Below are 25,020 nucleotides of genomic sequence, written 5' to 3' on the forward strand. Positions count from 1 at the left end.
AAGAACAATAAAAAAAATAAAAAATATTAAATAACAGGAAGGTTTTAAAGGCTTTAACTTAAAATAAAAATAATTAACATACTGGAAAAAGCATCAGATTGCAGTAAAGATAGCTAGAGTTGGCAACACATCTAACCATGGAAATTTAAGTTTCTGAAATTAACAACTGCAAGGGAAACTGAAAGCATGGCTTTATTTATAGAAAGGCTAAAGATTAATGGACAAATTTTTCAAACTGAAGGGCCCAATTACAATAGAAAATTTTCTCCAAGAGGAGAATAACTGATCCCCTTAACAGCCTATGTGGTACTGTGTATCATTTTTGTGGCAAGACATCTGGAAAGGGAACTCCCTCCTACTCCATTCCTTGATTGCTCTTTTCATGCACAATTGAAGTACAGTAGATTCACGTATCAAGAATGTAATTAGGAATACATTTACAATTGAAGTACAGTAATATTCATATATCGTGTAATTAATAATACAAGATGAAAGACTGTGGTGTATCTTCAAAGTTTTACACACACACACACACACACACACACACACGCAACCCTGCAACCACAATTAGGTGAGTACACACACACACACACAAAAAGCTTAGCCAACAAAATTATGGAAAGTACAGAAATATATATCAAGAGGCTGGATGAATGCATTAATAGTGCAAATAAAGAAAAGGGGCTGAATAATTACACAGTAATAATCTAATGAGATGACACGATGGGGTTAAGAATAATTCCATTGTGGCAATAATTAGGTGAAGGGAGGGAGGCATTACAAGACTTTTATCTTGAAAATGTTGTTTTGAAATGAAGTTAGAAAAAGAGGGTATAAGTAAATAAATCTTACCCAATTTGTTTTCAGATATCACAATTGAAAAATTGCAGTATATTTTTTATCATCACACCATACTGGTTATTTACTACTAAGTAATTTAGAGAAAAATGGCCAAAAGGCAGTACAAGAAAGCTAGTAACCAATAATTTCACTAACTACACATTGTAGTGCCTTTAAACAGCCATTTACTTACCCTAGGTTTATTTATACAAATATTTTATAGGTTGATTATTCAATAATATGAAAAGTAATTAAACAAGAGTGAATGGATGATCTTGTGGTACCACCATGTTCAACATTTGTGTATGGAATTCACGTGACCATAACAGTATATGCCTTTATATATCAATTGTTTATCACACGGGAGTCAGATATAACCAAATTAGACGTTTCATGCATACCAGTCAACACATGCAGTATCTTCATATCCTTTGATCATCACACCTAAAATGTGAGGATACTGAGATTATGTTTATAGTATACCAATTGAGTCTCTATGCTTCCTTTCATTTGCATAATCAGTGTTTTCCAGAGGTAAAGCTAAATAATGAGATCACAATATCTAGGGTATATACAATGTGCAACATTTTGGTTATTAAACCTTTTTGTTGATAAATAAATGACTTCACATTCTGAGTTCGCAGGTTCTGCACCTGCCCATTAGAGCAACTACCACCATTTATTTACCTTCTATTTATCTTTCTTTGCAGAATCTATGTTAAAAAATAAAAAGGAATCTGGATATAATGTGTATACAGTACTTACTTCATATCTTCTTGATAAATGAGACACTTGTGCAATATTTAGGTATCATTATTCTGGAAACATTCTGCCAGTCAGTGGCTTCTTCAGTCCAAAGCAGAGAATGGTAGAAGATGAGGAGGAGTTTGAGGCACTCAATCCCTCAGCCTGGAGTCAATGTGTTCAGTCCATACAATGTGCATCAGTTTCATTGATAAACTCATACTTTGTGATATAAGATGTGTGAGGGGTGGCATCAATGTTCACATGTGTTCATCTGTCCTCCCTCACCACCCTCTGCTCCTTACTCTTATTTCTTTAATTGAAAATGAGGGATATCGTACTGCATTTTGTGCTTTATTTAAATACAAATATTAATGTGAATTTAACAGTTCATATTTACAAAAGCACTCTGGCAGTAAATTTCACAGAAATGAGATGGACACAGACCCTTGGGCCATAACAACAGGACATAATGATAGAAAACTTGACAGTTTTTTTTTTTTTGCTATTTTTATAACTTTTTTTTTTTATATTTTTGTGGATACTTTGCACTTGTATTATGGGGTATTACTCTGGGTAAATTCATTTCGTACAAACTTGTCTCATGGCTGTTAATATATAGAACTTTTGCTGGTGCTTGCAGGCGATTGTGGTTGAGGTGGTGGCAGTTGATAGTTGTGGAACTGCCTGTTATATGTTTGAATAGGTATTACACAGGTAACATCAACCTTCTCCCCACATTCCTAAATCAAGACACAATGGCAGCTACAATGCAAGGTAGGAAAACATGATTATTTCTTAGTTTTTACAAAAGTAAAGCTCTAAAACAATTTGGTAAGTGTTCTTGAGCGTTTCAGAAATGTAACCCTATTTTTCCCACACATTTTTTGTCAATTTACAATTTTTTTATTATATGCCATTGTTGAAGAATGTAACTGTCTTAATATATATAATCTCCTGTATATGAGATATAGCCATCTCATAACTTAAGCATCTTTGTGGCCTTTACTGCAAACAATTTGGGATAAATGCAATGGAGGAAACTTGCATGTAAATCTTTGCCACAGAATTCATGTTACTATTTTTATGGAGACTAGTCTACACTATATTATAAGATACACAGTAATAAACCACTATTACACACATTTACAGCTTTAACCAGTGTTTATTTCTAGTGATATTGATGTGTACATGCTATAAAACTAATACAATAAACATAAACGAGTAAGAGCTTTCTTAACTCTCAAATAGGAAAAGCTAAAAGTACTGTATTAAACAACCAAAAAACCAGCTTTAAAGCGAGAGACTTGAAGCCAACTAAAGCCTAAGCAATTTCTGAACTTTACACAGTATTAGTCACCCATCTATTACTTTCAAATTTTTTATACAATTATGCACGTTACACTTAACCACTGTATTTCCTTGTACTTCTATGTATCAAATTAATAAAAATTAATAAATAGTTTACACTGTTGGCAAAATATACTTTTACCTTAAATTCAAAAGTAATTTACAAACACTATTCACAAAATCAATAATTATATCTCCCAATGAAAGAAAATTCTGAATAATGCATGCATCATGCAAGGTGTACATGTATACGTACGTACGTACGTGTGTGTGTGTGTGTGTGTGTGTGTGTGTGTGTGTGTGTGTGTTTTTTTTTTTTGGGGGGGGGGGGGACGGTGTGCGAGGCGGTGGGTAGAACGAAAGGAGGTAAAGCAGCTGGGAGTGATGGAATCAAGAAATATAAAAAGCAGGTGGATATATAGTTTTGGAATGGTTGGTGCTTTTAATTAATAAATATAAGATAAGGTATCTAGGGATTGACAGAGAGCATGCATAGTTCCTGTGTATAAAGGCAAACAGGACAAGACAGTGTAAGAATTATAGGGGAATAAGCCTGCTGAGGAGTTGCAAAGGTTAGTGGATAAGTTTGGGAGGGTGTGTAAAGGAAGAAAGTTGAAAGTGAACATAAATAAGAGTGAGGTGATGAGGGTATCAAACAAGTTAGGTAAAGAAAAATTGAGTATCACATTGGAGGGAGCGAGTATGGAAGTGAATGTGTTCAGATATTTGGGAGTAGATTTGTCAACAGATGGGTTTATGAAGGATGAGGTTAACCATAAAACTGATGAATAAAAAAAGGTAAGTGGTGCACTGAGATATCTGTGGAGACAAAAAACATTATCCATAGAGGCAAAGAAGGGAATGTACAAGAGTATAGTGGTACCAACACTTTTATATGGGTGTGAAACAATGGGTTGTGAATGCTGCAGTGAGGAGGAGGTTGGAGGCAGTGAAGAGGTCGTGTCTAAGGGCAACATGTGGCGTAAATATCTTGCAGAGAATTCGTAGTGTGGAAATTAGGAGTGTGGAGTTACTAAAAGTATTATTCAGAGGGTTGAAGAGGGGTTATTGTGGTGGTTTTGTCAGAGGATGGAGCAAAATAAGATGACTTGGAGGGTGTATAAATCTGTAGTGGAGGGAAGGAGGGGTAGGGGTCATCCTAGGAAAGTATGGAGGGAGGGGGGTAAAAGGTTTTGTGTGCAAGGGGCCTGGGCATGCAGCAGACATGTGTGAGCGTGTTAGATAAGAATGAATGGAGATGAATGGCTTTTGGGACCTGATGAGCTGTTGGAGTGTTACCAAGGTAATATTTTGTGAAGGGATTCAGAGAAACTGGTTAGCTGGACTCGAGTCCTAGAGGTGGGAAGTACAATGCCTGCACTTTAAAGTACGGGTTTAGGATATTGGCTATTTGGAGTGACATCTACACTGTCATATCTGGGAAACTCTGCAAAGACAGTGATTATGTGTGAATGATGGTGAAAGTGTTTCTTTTTTGGGTCACCCTGCCTCAGTGGGAGACGGCTGATGTGTTTATATAAAAAAAAAAAGCTTGTTGAGTACACCTGGTAAGGTGTATGGCAAAGTTATTATTAAAAGAATTAAAAGTAGGAAGGAGAGCAGGATTGCAAATGAACAAGAAGACTTTAGAATGGGTAGGGGATGTGTTGACTAAGCGTTTACATTGAAGCATGCAAGTGAACAATATTTAGATAAAGGTAGGGTAGTTTTTGTTGATTTTATGAATTTAGAAAAAGCCTATGATAGGGTGGATAGGGAAACAATGTGACAGATGTTGCAAGTGTGTGGAATATGTGGTAAGTTACTAAAATGTTAAAAAGAATTTTTATGAGGACAGAGTGAGGCTCAGGTTAGGATATGTAGGAGAGAGGGAGACTACTTTCCATTAAAAGGCCTTAGACAGGGATGTGTGATGTCACCATGGTTGTTCAATATATTTATAGATGGGGTTGGAAAAAGAGAGGAATGCTCGAGTGATGAAAGAGGTACGGGAATAAAAAGATAAAAAATCTAACACAAAGTGGGAGTTGTCACAGTTGCTTTTTGCTGATGAAACTGTGCTTTTGGAAGATTCTGAGGAGAAATTGCCAAGGTTAATGGAATGAATTTAGGAGTATATGTAAAAGAAGAAAGTTGAAAGTGAACACAGATAAGAGTAACGTGTTGAGGGTATCAAAATGAGTTAGGTAATGAAAAACTGGATATCATTGTTGAGGGAAGGAGTATGGAGGAAGTGAATGTGTGAAGATATTTGGGAGTGGATGTGTTGGTGGTTGGGAATGTGAGAGACCAAGATAAACCATGGAATTGATGAAGAGTAAAAGGTGGGTGGTGCATTGAGGTATCTGTAGAGACAAAGAACATTATCCATGGAGGCAAAGAGGGAATGTAGGAATGTACTAGTGGTATCAACATTCTTATATGGGTGTGAAGCATTGGTTGTGAATGTTGCAGTGAGGAGTTTGGAGGCAGTAAAGATGTCGTGTATGAGGGTAATGTATTGTGAAAATATTCTGCATAAAATTCATAGTTTGGAGATTAGGAGGAGGTGTAAACTAAAAGTATTATCCAGAGGGTTGAGGAGAGGTTATAGTGGTTTGGTCATTTAAAAAAAGAAAAAATAGGATAACTTGAAGGGTGTATAAATTGGTGGTGGATTGAAGGTGCAGTAAAGGTCATTCCAGGAAAGGATGGAGGGGGTAAAGGTTGTGTGTGTAAGGAGCTTGAACAACCACCAGGCATGTGTGAGCATGTTACATAGGAGTGGAGGCAAATGGTTTTTGTGACCTGATGAGCTGCTGGAGTTTAAGCACAGTAACATTTTGTGAAGGGATTCAGGGAAACCAGTTTGCTGAACTTAAAGAGTCCTGGAGGTGGTAAGTACAGTGCTCACACTCTAAAGAAGGGGTGGGGATAGTTGCAGCTTTGGAAGGGCATCTGAACTGTAGTATCTATGTGCCTCTGGCAAGAGAGTGATAGAGTGAGTGATGGCGAAAGTGTTTGTTTTTTGGGTCACCCTGTCTCGGCGAGAGGTGGCCACAGCATGATAAACACACACACAGGTTAGCAGCATATTTACACACACACACACACACACACACACACACTGAAAGTGAGGTAGTGGAGGCAAGTACCATACATAGCTTTAAGAAGAGGTACGATAAAGCTCATGGAGCATGGAGTGTGTGGGACCTAGTAGCAACCAGTGAAGAGGCAGGGCCAGGAGCTATGACTTGACCCCTGCAACCACAATTAGGTGAGTACACCCACACTCACTATTTTGCTCTCTCTCTCTTGCACACACACACATGCACACACACACACACACACACACACACAGACACACACAGACAGACACACAGACACACACACACACACACACACACACACACACACACACACACACAGCCTGATGAATGAGAAATGAAATTTAATCCAGGGGTTGGAGAAACTAAATTTCTTGGTCAAAAACCTCTCACCAGCATCAAGGAATCTTCCTTGAAGGATGAATGACTCAGATGCATAGGGACCTCTAGAAATGACTGATACGAAACTCTGGGTGATACAAAATATGTTATGTGGACAGAAACTTCTGTTTCTTTGTAATCAAGAAAAAAGTACAGTACACAGTTATTACTCTTAAAGTGATTATTATATTAATCTATCCTGTCACTTCACACAAAGAAAACTGAAGTTGTAGATCACTTTCCTTATCAAAATGCAACAAAAAATAAATAAATAAATAAAACCATGCCAATGGAAACGTCTCTTGAAAAATTAATCAACAATCTTTAAAATAATAAAAGTCTTACCTTCAAAAATTTCCTAGTACAATTACACACACTATTTCCAATTTGAATGAACGTAAATTTTGATTCCACAAGTATATATATATGTATTAAAAAATTTTAGAATAGAGGGATTCCATCAGAAGATAGGCAACACTGATTTATGAGTGGTATCTAATGTACACCTACTTTGATTCTTAGAATCCCCGATGTTTGCTTGCATCACTGTAGCCCTACTGCTAAAAATAAAATATGGAAACTCCTAGAATATAAAGGCTGCTTATAATATAAAGCAAAAATTCAAAGGTGCAATGTATTTCAGCAATAAACTGAGAATTTTCTTATCTTCATGAGATTTACCCTTGCATTATCACTTTCACACAGCCTAATCCTAGCACATCACAGTACTATATGAGCACTTGTAACTACACTTTCCCCTCCCCCTCTAGTTTTCAATCACTTATTTCTCTTTTTCTCATACACACACACAAACACAAAAAATAGCAGCTAAGGATGTACATAAATGAAGGTTTGGGTGACACCTAAAACATCAGCTTAGTGGATGTAGTGAATAATGCAACATTGCAGAGTGCAAGAATCTGCTTACATAGAACAATTATGCAAGTTATTGATACACTATGAAGGACTTATTAATTTCTTTGTGCTTAATTGAACACCATTTCCAAAGAACAGAACAGAACAGGTCAGAACAGAGAAGGCAATTATTCATACACATGCACATTCTGAGAGGCCTCAATCTTTACTTCCTCCACAATATAGAAGGGCTCCAAATTTTGGACGCTGATGCAATCCCGAAAAGAGTTTGTTACTCAGATGATTAAAACATGGAATGAATTTTTCCCATAGACACCCATGTTATAGTCATTGATGCATTTTTGAGCCAAACTATTCCATATCTACTTTCACATATTTAAAAATTAAATAAAAAAAAGGCACAATACTCCAAGTCCCTCTCTTTGCCTCTCCCCCCCCCTCATTCCCTGACATACCTTCCTCCCACCGTATCTGATACAACACAACACAGGCGGCAGTAACAGACTGCCTCCCTCTTCCCCAGTCCCTCCATCCCTCACTCACCCATTTTTTCCCTCCCTCTCTCTGTATCTGGTACCTTAATCACTGTAATGATGAGGGTATTAGGTGCCGAAGCACAACACATAGGAAGACAGTGGTGAGGGTGGTTGCGAGCCAGACTGCAGAGTGGGAGTGTGTGGTGTAAATGAGCCAAACTGCTGCATCTCACTCATTAACACACTATACTGCAAAGATGACTTGCCGTTGAACAAACATATACATACATGTCTTTGAAGCCAGTGGCACTTATGTATAGTCTGCTCTCTTAAAAAGCTTCACTGTATAGTGCAATTTTTTGTAATGTGGCTGAAAAAGTACAACCAAAATTGAACAGCACATGAAAATTCCTTCACAGTATGTGCTATTCAATTTCTGATGCTTTTCTTCAACAGCACTCATGAAAAACTGCATTACATAGGAGCTTTATAAAAGCTGACTGTAAATACCTCTAATCATAGCACCCTCAAATATGCTCAGCGGCAAATTATGGCTTTGTTTAAAATTGTGACTGAGGCATTTTGTAGGGTGGCTTTCATGGTTTTATTGGCTAATCTTCATGTCAACTGGAATAATACTCGTGATATAGAGATGAAATAGACCTGAAATAGGCCTCAAAGTCATGAAAATATTCAAGTGGACGGAGATCCCCCATCTGCTGACAAAATACAACCTCTCCTCACTTAACAATGGAGTTCCGTTCCAAAGACCAAGTGGTAAACGAATGGTAGTGGGTTTGTGTCACTCATCTTTGATATTGCTTTAGTGTCACCTCTGCACCATTTATAACATTTTTAGTATATTTTTAAATGTTTATACAGTAGCACACTGTACATTGTAATAAACAGAATAGAGAAAATCAGCTTTAATATGTATTATTCACGTATGCATACTGGTCAGAGAGCCCGTCGTACATTCGAGTCGTCGGTAAACGAGTATGTACTGTACAGTACTTTGCTAAGTAAAGGGGATTTATAGGGAGCTATGACTAGCACAAATATTCTCAGCACTTTTCTGCTTTCCTGAATGAGTAGCTGCCAACTGGCATTCATGTGAAGTCATTCTGGATGACACACCTCTTGACGGAGAGCTGCTGTTGACACTAACACCACTTGCCAGAACCATGGTTCTTTCCTGCAGACTGGCTCAGCAACAAAGGCAGTCTTTGAGGTCTGAAGTCTTGTACCCCTTGTGGATTATTATTATAATTAAAGAAAGTGGTAAACCAAGAAGGGTCATACAGCACTACAGGGCAGGAAATAACGTTGGGGCTATAAATAGTTATGTGCAGAGGGGATCAACCTCTTGTGGATAAACCTGTTGAGTGCTTAGACTATTGTCACATATTGCAGTAATCTGACAACTACTGTTGTGAGATGATGGGCCACAAAGACTAAAAAATTTTCAGATAATATTTGGGGGCTCATTTCAGTCATTATTTGAACAAAAAAACATTATCAGTGTATGAACAAGAATTATTTTAGAAGATTTCTTTTAATTTTTTATTAACACAGCTGTTTCCTACCAAGGCAGGGTGACCCAAAAACAAAGAAATACTTTCATCATCATTCACTCCACTGCTGTCTTGCCAGAGGCATGCCTACACTATAGTTATTAAACTGCAAAGTAAGTATTTTCTGCATCAAGGAACATGAGAAAATAAGATGATATGACTCTGTAATAGGTTGGTAGACAGCAACCACCCAGGGGGGTACTACCGTCCTGCCAAGTGAGTGTGAAACGAAAGCCTGTAATTGTTTTACATGATGGTAGGATTGCTGGTGTCTTTTGTCTGTCTCATAAATATGCAAGATTACAGGTACGTCTTGCTGCGTCTACTTACACTTAGGTCACACTACACATACATGTACATGTTTATTTATATACACTCATCTGAGTTTTCTTTGATTTTATCTTAATAGTTCTTGGTCTTATTACTTTTCCTTTTATATCCATGGGGAAGTGGAACAAGAATCTTTCCTCCGTAAGCCATGCGTGTTGTAAAAGTCGACTAAAATGCCGGGAACAATGGGCTAGTAACCCCTTTTCCTGTAATAATTACTAAAAAGAATAAAGAAAATTGTCAAAGTGGGAAGTCTGAATGTGCGTGGATGTTGTGCAATTGATAAGAAAGAGATGACTGTGGATGTTATGAATGAGACGAAGCTGGATGTCCTAGCTTTAGGTGAAACAAAGCTGAAGGAGGTGGGAGAGTTTCAGTGGAGAGGAATAAATGGGATTAGGTCAGGGGGTTTCAAACAGAGTTAGAGCTAAAGAAGGAGTAGCAATAATGTTGAAGGATAAGTTATGGCAGGAAAAGAGGGACTATAAATGTATTAATTCAAGGATTATGTGGAGTAAAATAAAGGTTGGATGTGAAAAGTGGGTTATAGTAAGCATATATGCACCTGGAGAAGAGAGAAATGTAGGAGAGAGAGAGAGAGATTTTTGGAAATGTTGAGTGAATGCGTGGGGAAATTTGAACGAAGTGAGAGAGTAATGGTGGTTGGGAATTTCAATGCTAAAGTGGGCAAAAATGTTGTGGAGGGAGTAGTAGGCAAATTTGGGGTACCAGGGGTAAATGAAAATGGGGACCCTTTAATTGAGCTATGTGTAGAAAGAGGTTTGGTAATAAGTAATACATATTTTATGAAGAAGAGGATAAATAAATATACAAGGTATAATATAGCATGTAATGAAAGTAGTTTGTTAGATTATATATTGGTGGATGAAAGGTTGATGGGTAGGCTCCAGGATGTACACATTTATAGAGGGGCAACTGATATACTGGATCATTATTTAGTTGTAGCTACAGTTAGAGTAAGAGGTAGATGGGAAAAGAGGAAAATGGCAACAACAAGCAAGGGGGAGGTGAAAGTGTATAAACAAAGGGAGGAGGAAGTTTGGGTGAGATATAAGCAACTATTGGCAGAAAGGTGGGCTGGTGCAAGTGTGAGTAGTGGGGGGGGGGGGTTGAAGAGGGTTGGAATAGTTTTAAAAATGCAGTATTAGAATGTGGGGCAGGAGTTTGTGGTTATAGGAGGGTGGGTGCAGGAGGAAAGAGGAGTAATTGGTGGAATGATGAAGTAAAGGGTGTGATAAAAGAGAAAAAGTTAGCTTATGAGAGGTTTTACAAAGCAGAAGTGTTATAAGAAAAGTAGAGTATATGGAAAGTAAAAGAAAGATGAAGAGAGTGGTGAGAGTGCAAAAGGAGAGCAGATGATAGAGTGGGAGAGGCACAGTCAAGGAATTTTAATGAAAATAAGAAAAATTTTTGGAGTGAGTTAAACAAGTAAAGAAAGCCTAGAGAACGAATGGATTTGTCAGTTAAAAACAGAGTAGGGGAGTTAGTAGATGGGGAGATGGAGGTTTTGGGAAGATGGCAAGAATATTTTGAGGAACTTTTAAATGTCAATGAAGAAAGGGAAGCGGTAATTTCATGCACTGGCCAGGGAGGTATACCAAATTTTAGGAGTGAAGAAGAACAGGACGTGAGTGTGGGGGAGGTGTATGAGGCATTACGTAGAATGAAAAGGGGTAAAGCAGCTGGAACTGACAGGATCATGACAGAAATGTTATAAGTAGGGGGGATATAGTGTTGGAGTGATTGGTATTTTTGTTTAATAAATGTATGAAAGAGGGGAAGGTACCTAGAGATTGGCAGAGAGCATGTATAGTTCCTTTATATAAAGGGAAGGGGGACAAGAGAGATTGTAAAAATTATAGAGTAATAAGTTTACTTAGTATACCAGGAAAAGTGTACGGTAGGGTTATAATTGAAAGAATTAGATGTAAGACAGAATGCAGGATTGTGGATGAGCAAGGTTTCAAAGTGGGTAGGGGATGTGTAGATCAAGTGTTTACATTGAAGCATATATGTGAACAGTATTTAGATAAAGGTAGGGAAGTTTTTATTGCATTTATGGATTTAGAAAAGGCATATGATAGAGCGGATAGGGGAGCAATATGGCAGATATTGCAAGTATATGGAATAGGTGGTAAGTTACTAAATGCTGTAAAGAGTTTTTATGAGGATAGTGAGGCTCAGGTTAGGGTGTGTAGAAGAGAGGGAGACTACTTCCCAGTAAAAGTAGGTCTTAGACAGGAATGGGTAATGTCACCATGGTTGTTTAATATATTTATAGATGGGGTTGTAAAAGAAGTAAATGCTAGGGTGTTCGGAAGAGGGGTGGGATTAAATTATCTGTAATCAAATACAAAATGGGAATTGGCACAGTTGCTTTTTGCTGATGATACTGTGCTTATGGGAGATTCTAAAGAAAAATTGCAAAGGTTAGTGGATGAGTTTGGGTGTGTGTAAAGGTAGAAAGTTGAAAGTGAACATAGAAAAGAGTAAGGTGATGAGGGTATCAAATGATTTAGATAAAGAAAAATTGGATATTGAATTGGGGAGGAGGAGTATGGAAGAAGTGAATGTTTTCAGATACAGTGGACCCCCGCATAACGATCACCTCCCAATGCGACCAATTATGGAAGTGTATTTATGTAAGTGCGTTTGTACGTGTATGTTTGGGGGTCTGAAATGGACTAATCTACTTCACAATATTCCTTATGGGAACAAATTCAGTCAGTACTGGCACCTGAACATACTTCTGGAATGAAAAAATATCACTAACCAGGGGTCCACTGTACTTGGGAGTTGACGTGTCAGCGGATGGATTTATGAAGGATGAGGTTAATCGTAGAATTGATGAGGGAAAAAGGCGAGTGGTGCGTTGAGGTATATGTGGAGACATAAAACGTTGTCTATGGAGGCAAAGAAGGGAATGTATGAAAGTATAGTAGTACCAACACTCTTATATAGGTGTGAAGCTTGGGTTGTGAATGCAGCAGCGAGGAGGCGGTTGGAGGCAGTGGAGATGTCCTGTCTAAGGGCAATGTGTGGTGTAAATATTATGCAGAAAATTTGGAGTGTGGAAATTAGGAGAAGGTGTGGAGTTAATAAAAGTATTAGTCAGAGGGCTGAAGAGGGGTTGTTGAGGTGGTTTGGTCATTTAGAGAGAATGGATCAAAGTAGAATGACATGGAGAGCGTATAAATCTGTAGGGGAAGGAAGGTGGGGTAGGGGTCGTCCTCGAAAAGGTTAGAAGGAAGGGGTAAGGGAGGTTTTGTGGGCGAGGGGCTTGGACTTCCAGCAGGCGTGCATGAGCGTGTTCGATAGGATTGAATGGAGACGAATGGTATTTGGGACCTGACGATCTGTTGGAGTGTGAGCAGGGTAATATTTAGTGAAGGGATTCAGGAAAACCGGTTATTTTTGTATAGCCGGACTTGAGTCCTGGAAATAGGAAGTACAATGCCTGCACTCTAAAGGAGGGGTTCGGGATATTAGTTTGGAGGGATATGTTATGTATCCTTATACGTACAGTGGACCCCCGCATAACGATGGCATCACATAGCGATTTTTCCGCATACCGCTTACTTTTATCGCAAAATTTTTGCCGCGCATACCGATTAAAAACCCGCTCACCGATTTTCGTCCGAGACGCGTCCAATGTGCCCTCAGCCAGCCTCACATGTGCTGCCCGTCCCATTGTTTACCAGCCAGCCTCCGCGGTAACATCCAAGCATACACTCGGAATATTTCGTATTATTACAGTGTTTTCGGTGCTGTTTCTGGAAAATAAGTGACCATGGGCCCCAAGAAAGCTTCTAGTGCCAACCCTGTGGTAAAAAGGGTGAGAATTAGTATGGAAATTAAGAAAGATTTTGAAGGGTTTGGGGCTAACCCTGAGAAGCCTATGCCAGTTGTGGAATCCATTGTGCCTACTTCAAAGATTAAGGAAATGTGTGCACAGTGGGTTGAACTGCAAACCTTTATGGATGAAAATCACCCTGACACAGCTGTTGCAAGCCGTGCTGGTGACTATTTCAATGACAATGTTGTGGCCCATTTTAGACAAATCGTAAAGGAACGGGAGGTACAGAGCTCTATGGACAGATTTGTTGTGCGACAGAGGTCCAGTGACTCTCAAGCTGGTCCTAGTGGCATTAAAAGAAGAAGGGAAGTAACCCCGGAAAAGGACTTGCTACCTCAAGTCGTAATGGAAGGGGATTCCCCTTCTAAACAGTAAGAAGATAATGCTCTCCCCTCCTCCCATGCCATCAATCATCACCAGATCTTCAATAAAAGTAAGTGTCATGTAAGTGTGCATGCCTTTTTCAGTTTGTGTGTATTAAAATTAATATTTCATGTGGTAAAAAATTTTTTTTTTCATACTTTTGGGTGTCTTGCACGGATTAATTTTATTTCCATTATTTCTTATGGGGAAAATTCATTCACATAACGATTATTTCGCATAACAATTACCCCTCTTGCACGGATTAAAATCGTTAACCGGGGGTCCACTGTATATGCTTTTAAACTGTTGTGTTCTGAGCACCTCTGCAAAAACAGTGATTATGTGTGAGTGTGGTGAAAGTGTTGAATGATGATGAAAGTATTTTCTTTTTGGGGATTTTCTTTCTTTCTGGGTCACCCTGCCTCGGTGGGAGGCGGCCGACTTGTTTAACCCTTAAATGGTCCAAACGTATTTATACGTTTTTTCAACATCTGAAAGTATGTAAAAAAATATAGATCTTTTTTGTTTTACATTTGAAAAGGTATAAAAAAAACTTTTATCTACATTTTTTTGTTATATTTGAAAATATGTAAAAAAAAGTAGATCTACTTTTGTAGCACTACGAATTTGAACGTCGATCTGTTTGGACCGTTTAAAAAAACTGTGGAGCTGATCTTGAAAAATGCTCTAAACCAGTAATTAAAAAACTTACAGGAGAGCTGCATGCATTCACATAAACAGTTCAGTCTACAACTTGTAATGAAACAAAGTTGAACATAAAATTGAAGTCATTCATGGATGGTGCAATATTTTGGCCACAGCTGTAAAACCAAAAACGAGATTACATTTCCTTCTGGTAGAATTTGAGATTTTATCAGAGTACGTTTTCCCCACAATATACCAGTCAAACGGCTCAATCTTCTTGAATTCCCCTATTTCATGCTAACTACAACATGCATTAACATTCTGCTCTAGACAAGAGACACTTATTCTTGATAATATTCACAATCTATGTTAACTGTGAAATATATTTATTATGAGGCAAATCATACTGGCCTTAATATTATGGATATACACACATACTCTAATAGAAAATTTATATCTTGGGATTAAATTTGCCAGGTGGGTTTGGTAGATGGATTTAAAAATGTTAAACAATTTTTTTTCATTTTGTTGCAAAATGCATTAGCATTGCAGTTCATTATTTCAACCCTTAAACTCTGGGGGAGAAAAAAAAAAAAAGTGTGTGAGTGTGTGAATGTATGTGTGTGTGTGTGTGTGTGTGTGTGTGTGTGTGTGTGTGTGTGTGTGTGCAGGGGGGGGGAGCTTTTGAAATGTTTTTCTTATAGAATGAGTTTATTTGTCTGAATCGAGTAAGACTAAACTTAGTGGAACCTGAAAAAACTTAAGATTTTATGAACGACTTGATTGACTGAATGACAAAGTTAAACACTCCAGTACAACCATCAACTTCAGTACCAGAACCTCTACCATCCACCTCAGACCAGTAGGGCCACAGCATAACTCTCCACTCTCTTCACAATCATCCATAAACACCAGCACCCACAATTTAAGGTAAGAAATACTATTATTTCTGTTACATTTGTAGTCTTAAGCAGTAAAAACAACATAATATATCACAACAATAAATGCAATTACATATTCACTTTTATTTTTGTAAGATGTGGAGGCCTAAAAAAAAGTTGTTTGGCTTTTTTGGGGCTCTCAGGAATGTAACCCTATTTTTCCCATAAGTTCTTCAGTTCATATAACACGGTTTTTACCTAACACAGTGTTTTCAGGAACGTAACTACCGTGTTAACCCTTTTGGGGTTTCAGCCGTACTAGTACAGCTCATGCGCCAGGGTTTTTGACGTACTAGTATGCATAAATTCTAGCGCCCTCAAATTTAGCAAGAGAAAGCTGGTTGGCCTACATATGAAAGAATGGGTCTATGTGGTCAGTGTGTGCAGTATAAAAAAAATCCTACAGCACAGTGTGTAATGAGAAAAAAAAACTTTGACCATGTTTTTAGTTTAAAACAGCGACTTTGCACTGTATTTTCATATGGTATTTATGGTTGTATTCTAATTTTCCTGATCTTATTTTATAGAATGGAAGACATATTTCAGAAGTTGAGATGATTTTGATTGGTTTCACAATGAAAAGTACCTTGAAATTGAGCTCAAAGTAGGAGAAATGTTCGATTTTTGCCAAAGTTCAAAAGTAAACAAATCATGCCACGCGTCCAATACACGTCAACTGGTGAATCTAATATTCTTTCACACTAATACAGGAGTCTGCATAACAGTAAATCTTCTGTTTTTTGTGAGAATAAAAATTCTAAGTGGAAAGCAAAAGAAATGTAAGAGGGGCATGGGGATGTGACTAATAAACAGAGGAAATGTTATTTTAGTGTCAAGAATGTCTTTCTTGTTTATTCTGGACCCTATTTGGAAATTGGCATCTTCTGAAATTTGTGTGAAATTGGCAAAATTGCTAAATTCTGACCACTTTATTGGATAGTTGAAATCGGTAAATGGGTGGTATCTTGTACTCATTCGATAGAAAAAATGGAGTTCTAGCAAAATAGTTATGATTTTTGTTGACTAGTACACTGGAATTGGCCAAAAATAGGGCTCAAAGTGGGCAAAATTGCCGATTCGTAAACATCGTCGAGACCGCTAACTTCGCGAGAGCATAATTCCGTAAGTTTTCCATCAAATTTCATACTTTTGGTGTCATTATGATCGGGAAAAGATTCTCTATCTTTTCACAGGATTTTTTTTTTTTTTTTGAAATTTTGGCGACCCTGAGAACAAGTCTCTGCCTGGCAACCCTCAAAGGGTTAAATAACGGTCTACTGTACGGCATTTTTTTTTTTTTATGATTTTGCTTTTAAGATTATGTACAAGGATGACTTATAATATTGCAATTGTTTCAGGGTGTAATACTCCTCAAAACACAGAAACAAGTCACACTGATTGACTTTACCTGGTTATATATATGGCATATATCTGTATAACTTTTTTATTCCATTTTACTTTTTTGCTATTTTGGCATTCTAATGCTAAGTACGTACAATAAATATTTACAGTATTATAATTGTTTCAGAGTGTTATACTCCTCAAAATATGGAAATAATTCATAATGTTCTACTTTACTGGGCTATTCTGGGTTAACCCTTTCAGGGTTGGTGCCGTACTAGTACGGCTTGCACGCCAGGGTTGGTGCCGTACTAGTACGCATAAATTCTAGCGCCTTCAAATCTAGCAAGAAAAAGCTGGTAGGCCTACATATGAAAGAATGAGTCTATGTGGTCAGTGTACACAGTATAAAAAAAAATCCTACAGCACACAGTGCATAATGAGAAAAAAAAAATCCGACCGTGTTTTTGCTTTAAAACAGCGACTTTGCAGTGTATTTTCGTATGCTATTTATGGTTGTATTCTAATTTTCCTGGTCTCAGTTTAAAGAATGGAAGACATATTATGGAAATTGAGATGATTTTGATTGGTCTCACAGTGAAAAGTACCTTGAAATTGAGCTCAAAGTAGCAGAAGTGTTCGATTTTTGCCAAAGTTCGAAGGTAAACAAATCATGCCATGCGTCCAATACACGTCAACTGGCGAGTCTAATATTCTTTCACAAGTGCGCTGATATTATTTATACCACTTCTACACTAATGCAGTAGTCTGCATAACATAAATCTTCTATTTTTTGTGAGAATAAAAATTCAAAGAGGAAAGCAAAAGATATGTAACAGACGCCTGGGGACGTGAGTAATGAACAGAGGAAATGTTATTTTAGTGCCAGGAATGTCTGGTCTTGTTTATTCTGGACCCTATTTGGATATTGGCATCTTTTGAAATTTGTGTGAAATTGGCAAAATTGCCAATTTCTGACCACTTTATTGGATAGTTGAAATCAGTAAATGGATGGTTTCTTGTACTCATTCGATAGAAAAAAAATGGAGTTCTAGTGAAATAGGTATGATTTTTCTTGACTGGTACATTGGAATTGGCCGAAAATAGGGCTCAAAGTGGGCAAAATCGCCAATGCGTAAACATCGTCAAGACCGCTAACTTCACGAGAGCATAATTCCCTAAGTTTTCCATCAAATTTCATACTTTTGCTAAGAAAAAATTTCCAACCTTGAGAACTAGTTTGGGAGAGGGCCTGCTGATCCTGAAAGGGTTAAATATACTTAGTGTACTTTGTGGCTGAATTCCACTATTAGTATCATGAAACTGCAATAAATTTGGAATGAGTAAGTCATTTTAGTGTCACTTCCACACTTTGTTTGCTGGTAGGGAAGCTGGAAGAGGAACAATAGCTTCTGTTTTCATTCTTTACTTTTGCTAGTTTTGCATACTTGCATGTCAGACACACAGTCATCACCCGAGTAGTTAACCATGATACACTGTGTGGGCCCTCCTGGCTTTAGATTTTTTCAAATGTATGAACAGACTGAAGAAGACCCAAAGAGTTGTCTCGAGGTCAAAAATATTGATAGGTGGCAAACTTGAAGGAATGAAAAATTGTGCGTACTAGTACATCGGAGACAAGACAGCATTTGCATACGTGTACTTCAGACACAGTTTATGGGTTAATAATATTAATGAGCTGTTACATCAAAAGCATTTAAAAAGCAAATGAAAACAAACAGGTGACTTTAGAAATAAATTAATAAGGTTCAAGGGCATCTAATATTAGGCCATTAAAACAGTCATTTTGTAAGAGAAAACAAATACAATTTAAATCTGAATTAAAGGCATGGGCACAATCACATCAAAATAGATACATCCTCAGAAATAAAAGAGCTGTCTTTTCTTCAAAAAGAAATTTACCCAATCTAAAAGAAAATACAAATTACAGTACAGTATACAAACAATATGCAAATTAGTATACCACTATATACGCATTTCAGTTGCAGGCACCAACCTGTTATTAATCTTGAGGTTATGTCTAATGCAAATTTTGTGTCGAGTGATATAAAAAAAAAAACTTGAACAATGCCAATATACTGATCAGACAATAGCTATGTCCCTGCCACAAAGATAAGCAATAATATTTTTGGTCACCCTACCTCTTTGGAGTTGGCTGGCATGTTAAAAAAAATTCATTTGAATTTTAATTGCAATACACAATGCATATAAGCCCATTTAATTTTACTGCACATTTGCAAATCTGATTACAGTTAAAAGGAATTATTTATAAAAGTTTTGCAAGAATCAGGCCAATGAGTGCTGTTACAAAGATCGACTTTTTACCAGTACTTTCAAAAAATGCTCCTGCACTACTGATGAAGGTAGCTCATGCAGTCTCCAGTCTCCATTCATTACATTGTATCAAGTAACAAAACTAGGCATTCTTCTGCTACAAAAACAAGTACTGTACAATATTTCAACCATTGTTTTTTCACTCTAATTTTATATTTTTTAGGTTTACTTATCCCCTTTATAATTTTTTTTAGAGCATCAGCTGTTTCCCATCAAGGTAGAGTGACTTGAAGAAGGCACACATTCACCACCACTTATTCCCTGTCTGTCTTTCCAGAAGTGCATGACATATTCACCATCATTCTTTCCTTACCCATTTTTCCAGAAGTACATGATACATATTCACCTAGCTGTCTTTCAAGAAGTACTCAACACATTTACCATTATTTTATCTAGCTGTAAAGTCCACAGACATTAAAACTCAAATGGTGAACCAAGCCAGAACATATAAAAACTTGATGAATAAAACATGTGCAACATCTGGCTACCTTCATAATAAAAAAAATCTTAATTAAGATACTCACATATTGCAAATGTGTCTTATTCAGCAATTTGTTGATATTGTCTACCATTAATGTAATGATAAAATACCAAAACTTTTTTCCATTCACCCATTTCCATGCTGGATCTCATTTGTCTGTCTACTTGTGTATACATCATCCAATTACCATTTTTCCTTTAATTTCACTTAGAGCATTACTTTCATCAACTGCCATTCAAAATTTATTCTGGCATACTGCATCAAGTAACCAGTCACTAGTATATCTACTCACTGTGTCAAATATTGTAAGACCAGCAGGGATCGTATGCACCAGAACCAGAGGCTGTAATCTTGCTTTGAAGAATTAGTTAGAGAAACCTTAGAAGGTAGCTTTTGTCTTGCAAAATCCACTATCTCAAGCTTTTCTTACAGCAAACAAACTGAGTCGTTCATCCAGTCAAATCACTCCAATACTGGGCCCTGAAACTTCTCATCTCTACCCGATAGTGACAGGACAACAGCTTCCTCGATCTACTGCTCTATAGCAGACAATGGAGAAGTGTGACCTGGAACTGTTATAATTTTCCTTCTCAGCAGGAAACAAAACAGCTGAGAACCATGATCTATTATGGCTTTCCTTCTTATAGAGCATGCTTCTACACAAGTACTTGGTAGAAAATACATAAGCTTATCCAAAGCTTGTCTTGCTATGGCACTCACCAACACTTTTTCACTGCTCTGAAACAAAAACACCAACAAAGGTGTTAGGATATATTGCCAAAAACCATCAAATATTTCACACTGTGCATGCCATGTCTTCAACAGAGAAGCATACTGTATACGAACTGAAGTTGGTAATACCTGAGAGGAAAACACCTATTGTTAGCAAAGCCTATGCCAAATCTGTATGAAACCAGCTGTAGGGCAAATGCATGTCCTCATAGATAACTGGAAAAATTTTAATTCCTTTAATCTAAATACATCAGAAACAAAGCTAACCATTTAATATAACTGCCTCTTCTTAACCAATTTTTAGCATATCTAACTTCTGCTAATTATGCACCAATTCATGATACATGCTAGTGTGTGCATCATTCCCAGAACACTGTGTACATAAAATTAGGATTCCTTATGCAAGACACTCGACCTTTTGCAAACTCTCTCTTCTTCAAATGTTCCTATTCATTCAAACGACGAAGACCGATTATCCAATCATAACACATTTCTAATGTTGCTGCTGATATGTGAAAATAAATGTTCTACAAAAGAAAAGGGAGAAGAGATGAGAAAATGAGCATGTAATGTTACTAACAATTACAAATATTACAAAAGTTATTAAGGTTCAAGGCCATTTGTTCTGTCCAGGCATTAATAAGTGATTGGAAAATAAAAAAAATTAATACTGCTAGCTGTATTGTGCTGAAGGAATAAAAAAGTAGCAAGAATATATAGTACAGCTAATTTTAATTTAAGAATGAGATGAGCTAGAGTAGATTTACCTTTAACAGAAAAACAAGATGGGGACAGCTATTAGGAAATACAGCTGTGTAACAAGAACAAATGATGTATGGTATTAATAAAAAGGGCATAACTGAAAATAGAACAAAAATTATAGAAGTTGTGACAATTGGAGACATAATATTTAAGATATTTAAAAAAGCAGCACTCTTTCCAAAAAATCCCTACCAATGCACGAAAGCCAAAAATTCAACCTCTAAATAAAATGCATAGCATATTTCTATCAGTCAATATGTCAGGAAGAAAACAAAGTTAAAAAAGTGTATGACAGAATGTACATTTGATTAGACTTTAAGCTAGCCAAATGAAGAAAATTGAAATACAATTAAGATGCACACCGGTAAACAACATTAAAAATGTTATTAAGTGGTATGCAACACTTCACTGTTATATTCCAAACTATCCTACAAACAATACTTCTTAATCCTTTACCTTTTCTTGCTTCCAAACTTCTACTTCCCTCCTTTTGATTACTGGTTTCCTTCGTTCAACTACTGAGCCAGTCCTCATTCATTTTGCATAAATTTTCATTTCATCAAAGTGCCAACAGCTGACAAATGGTTCACTACGTACAGATAGCTGAAATAACGTGCTGAATTCTTTCAAACACTGCAACTGGTTTTTTGACATGTGCGAAGATGTTCACAGATTAAGGTGGTTAAGGATGAATCTTCATGAGTCACCCTTTTATATGTAAGAGAAAGTGTGTACAAATTAGATCAACCAGAAAATTTTCTATTTACAAGCACAATTACTTTAAGAGATGATAAACAATTTTAAATACTAAAGGAGAGGATTTACAAGAAAAGGCAAAATGAGGAGTGATATAACTAAATACAGGAAATATAAGAGATAGCTGCTTAAAGATTTTCAAGCACAAGTGATTAACTCAGAAAGAATAGTGCGAAATGAAAAATCTGATGAGAGCGCGGTAGATTTTGAGAGGTAAATGTTTGATTATCTTTCCTGATGAAGTTATCTAGGCTACACTAACTTCAGCTCAAATTGCTTCTAATACAAACACATCAAAATCTCTCATACATCAACTGTACCAACACCCTTCTCTAAGCTCATTCCCATATACGCAGTTTGAATACACTGTACTCTCAATATGATACATGTCTAGGCAATTGTGAGAGAGAGATGTGCAAGACTAGGAATCTTCACTGACGAAATGTTTTGCCCAACCATAGGCTGAATCAGTCAAACAGAGAGATATTGGCATTGGTGGAAGTTGAAGTAGATGATGTGGAGAAGCAGTTGGTGTAATCAGTCCATCACCCTAGGTGCAAGATGATCAATTTCTTAGCCTGGACTGATAACATCAACTACCTCTACTTCATTTTCCACCAATGCTGATGTCTCCTGGAGTGTGATTCATCTCTGTATTCAACTTATGAAGCCTGCAGTGTAGGTGAAATGTGTCTTTTTTATCAACTTATCAGTATTGTATACCATCTGCAATGTGGCAGACACACATTAAGCAATCTCTTATTTATATTAGTCTTGGTAAAACCTCATACACAAAGATCTAGACAAGAGTATAAACTTCACAAATATGTCCTTATTTACAAATCCACCGTACAAAGTCTTACTCACTTGAATATTCATTTAATGTAAGACGTTTAAATCTGAAAAAATCTAATCTCACCATTAGAAGCTGAAACTTAGACTACAAATTTTGTTAAAAAAAAAAAAAAAAAAAAAAAAAAAAAATCCCACCCAGCCTATCTTGAAAACTGGATGCTACTTTTGGAGTTAACTGCACAATCTTTTGCTTCATAGGTGATGCATATTTGACAAATATACAGTTGACTCTAATGACAGTTCCCAGGTTTGCAGTGAATAAACCCTCACCAAACTTAGTAGTCCACATCTAACCAATATTAATATTGTAAAATGAATCTACCTTTGGAGTTTACTGAAAAATCTTTTGTCACTGCTGCTGCATGTGACATATCTTACAGTCAACTCAAGTTAGTTATTTTCCTGATTTAAAGATAGATTTGGTGGAGGCTAAGAAGCGGTTTTTTTTTATAAGACTGACAAAGGTTTATCTGGTTTAAGTTTAAAACTGGAATCTCCATTTTAGTTTCAATTACTAAATTTAAGATTCTACTAAATTCCAACTCCTTCCACAGATTCACAGGTTTAGGGTTCATAATTCTGAGCATTCTTTATTAATTTTATGGGGAATAAATTTGCCATTTGTGATCCAAGCTCTTGAATATTTGTAAATGAAAAATCATTTATAATGATTTATAATGATTTTTATTTGGAAATTCTCAAAATTATGAACCTGTAAATTGCAAGGGATGGGTCTAGTTTAATGGATAAAATTATGAGGCTTGTTTTTTTCAAGCCCATATCAATACAATGTCGTGTAATTATACAGATGCATGTGAGCAAACAAGTAATCTTACGCTTTAGGCATAATAGCCATTTGAGGTATGAGAACATCGTGTATTCAAATTTTCTTAGGCTTATACAACATGCTGGTTTTGGTCTGCTTACTCGACAATTAGGCCTTTGATTATTTTTAATTCCAAAGAAAAAATCATGTTAAAGTGACACAATTTAAGAAATACAATCATGCTTTGTGCAAAATCACTGATGTATACTCTACTGCATTACTGCATGGTAAGCTGCTTAAGTGTTGAGTAATACTTTACAATGCACATAACTTCACGAAAGAGCATCTACTTATGTGACCAAGTAGAAAAAGCATTACAACTTTGATGACAAATGAATAAACTGTGTGGTTAACCATTTTATAGTGCAGAAAAGAATATGTATGAAATTAGGTGGACAGCTATTGACATAATGCAACTCAAAGAACGAAAAATATGAACAGTATTAGGTGTTAAAGAAGAAGTTCTGTACATCAATTGCACCTGCAGAAAATCTACCCTATTACCTTATGTCTAATTCAGTAACTCCATGCAAATCAAAACTGAACCCTTGAAATATAAAATGCTGTAAAGAAAATTTATAAATATACTAACAAAAACCCATTCACAAATGAGAATTATCACCTCTAAACAAGAGCTGTATCACATGAACAAATCACTCAATCTCTTTATTTCATTTGCTAATGTGTCTTGCTACACAGAACTGTATAAAAGCTTGAAATAAGCAGTTAAACTTACCCTGTTGTCTAATGTAGCCTCCAAATATTTGATTGAGAGGTGTGGTCTCCTTGGATCGATGATCAAGCTTAGTTGCTCTCCTGAATGCGAGGTATGACTTTTCCATATGATCCAAAAGTAGCTTAATGAATTCGTGAGCATCTTCTTGACGTCCATACATAAGGGTCTTTCCAATGCCTGTAATTAATAACTTATATAACAGTACTACATATACCTGTACAGTTTTCTGAAGCTAAGACTTGACTGTTAAAAAAGGAAATGATTTAAGGAGAAAGAATAGACAGAAAAGGAGAAACTGCCAAAAGATAAGATTATAATGAAAAAATGGAAAAATGAAGATGAAGGTAGAAGACTTAGACAAAAGTAATGAGAGTAAAAATGAAAGATGCAAGACAATATGAAGAAAACATTAACCACTTAAAATTATTGAACTATTAAAAGCCTTGCAGGGATTCAAGACAGTCTTCTGTTTAGCAGGAAAAAGTAGACCTATAAAAATTAGACACTAAACCTGTAAACTTTAAACTTCGACTTTAAGACAAAAAATTATTGCACGGTACTTTATGTGACAAGCTCCTAAATTGTGATATATATTTACCTTATCTTCTATTATCATTAAAATTTCCCTCATAAGATATCTTGTAAATATGAGCATATCCAAGTACTAGGAAA

The 25,020-nt window shown here is 36.6% G+C and overlaps 1 protein-coding gene across 4 annotated transcripts in view; it reads right to left on the reverse strand.

Annotated features, from left to right (window-relative positions):
• scny (ubiquitin specific peptidase 36) overlaps positions 1–25,020 on the reverse strand; it is a 116,253-nt gene that overhangs the window by 47,142 nt on the left and 44,091 nt on the right. For all 4 annotated transcript variants that reach the window (XM_070084446.1, XM_070084445.1, XM_070084443.1 and 1 more), the window contains one exon: positions 24,349–24,525. In XM_070084446.1, coding sequence (XP_069940547.1) covers positions 24,349–24,525 — 177 coding nt within the window. The remainder of the gene's footprint in view (positions 1–24,348; positions 24,526–25,020) is intronic.

Source organism: Cherax quadricarinatus, chromosome 13 (genome assembly GCF_038502225.1).
Source record: "Cherax quadricarinatus isolate ZL_2023a chromosome 13, ASM3850222v1, whole genome shotgun sequence".
In the NCBI taxonomy this organism is placed as follows: domain Eukaryota; kingdom Metazoa; phylum Arthropoda; class Malacostraca; order Decapoda; family Parastacidae; genus Cherax; species Cherax quadricarinatus.